The 1,069-nt window shown below is 62.8% G+C and overlaps 1 protein-coding gene across 1 annotated transcript in view; it reads left to right on the top strand.

Annotated features, from left to right (window-relative positions):
* The window catches only part of LOC104498732 (mitogen-activated protein kinase kinase kinase 5-like), a gene marked incomplete at both ends in the record, with an annotated part of 2,415 nt that extends 1,381 nt beyond the window's left edge, over window positions 1–1,034 (top strand). The window contains 4 exons of the mRNA XM_010142149.1: window positions 61–197; window positions 366–471; window positions 635–792; window positions 899–1,034. Of these exons, the coding sequence (XP_010140451.1) occupies window positions 61–197; window positions 366–471; window positions 635–792; window positions 899–1,034 (537 nt within the window). The remainder of the gene's footprint in view (window positions 1–60; window positions 198–365; window positions 472–634; window positions 793–898) is intronic.
* Window positions 1,035–1,069: the final 35 nt, after the last annotated feature.

Below are 1,069 nucleotides of genomic sequence, written 5' to 3'. Positions count from 1 at the left end.
ACACGAGGCTGCCATATGTGTGGCCTAAACATGCTGCCCCACTCCATGCCCCCTCTCCAGGGAGCCTTTCGTCCCTGCTGCGCTCTAAGTGGGGACCTCTGAAGGACAACGAGCCCACCATCGTCTTCTACACCCGCCAGATCCTCAACGGGCTCAGCTACCTCCACGATAACCACATCGTGCACCGTGACATCAAGGTGAGGGGCATCACCCATCCTGGGGACACGAGGCCTGACCCCCTCGCCTCGAGGCGCACCAGGGAGCCAGGAGCCTCCACACCCAAAGCTCCAGGGGTGATGTCCTGCTCGAGCTCTAGGAGCTTTCCATGCCCTGGGTTTTATTTTGGGGTGCCCTTCTCTCACCAGGGGGACAATGTCCTCATAAACACGTACAGCGGGGTGCTGAAGATCTCCGACTTCGGTACCTCCAAGCGACTGGCGGGCATCAGCCCCAGCGCCGAGACCTTCACGGGTAAGGGACCAGCTCCCTCCGACTGGGGGGTGGTAGAATGCTGAGGACCAGGTGATGGTGGGGTCTGTGTCCTTGTACCCAGCATGGGGAGGAGAACCCACCCTGGGGGCTGTTTGGGTGATGGATACGGGCCCCTCTCTCCCCTTCTCCCCCCCTTCCCCAGGCACCCTGCAGTACATGGCCCCCGAAATCATCGACCAGGGGCCGTGGGGCTACGGGAAGCCAGCAGATATCTGGTCCTTGGGCTGCACCATCATTGAGATGGCCACAGGCAAGCCCCCCTTCTACGAGCTGGGCAGCCCTCAGGCTGCGATGTTCAAGGTACCCACGAGGTTGGGCAGGGGATGGGGGTTCCCCAGCCCTGAATTTGCCCCCACTTTAGGGTGGTCAGTCCCTTTGCAGCCCCCCACAAGTGCCTCCCCTCTAGGTGGGCATGTTCAAGATGCACCCGGAGGTGCCCGAGTCCATGTCAGAGAAAGCCAAGAGGTTCATCCTGCACTGCTTCCAGGCCGAGCCGGCTGAGCGGGCAACGGCTGCTGAGCTGCTGCAGGACCCCTTCCTCGGTGGTGCCAGGAGGGGCCGGAGCCGGCCCGTGCCC

The sequence above is a fragment of the Buceros rhinoceros genome, unplaced genomic scaffold (genome assembly GCF_000710305.1).
Source record: "Buceros rhinoceros silvestris isolate BGI_N320 unplaced genomic scaffold, ASM71030v1 scaffold39608, whole genome shotgun sequence".
In the NCBI taxonomy this organism is placed as follows: Eukaryota; Metazoa; Chordata; class Aves; order Bucerotiformes; family Bucerotidae; genus Buceros; species Buceros rhinoceros.
The sequence above is the reverse complement of the archived record's forward strand: the minus strand, read 5'-3'. Positions and strand labels throughout refer to the sequence as shown.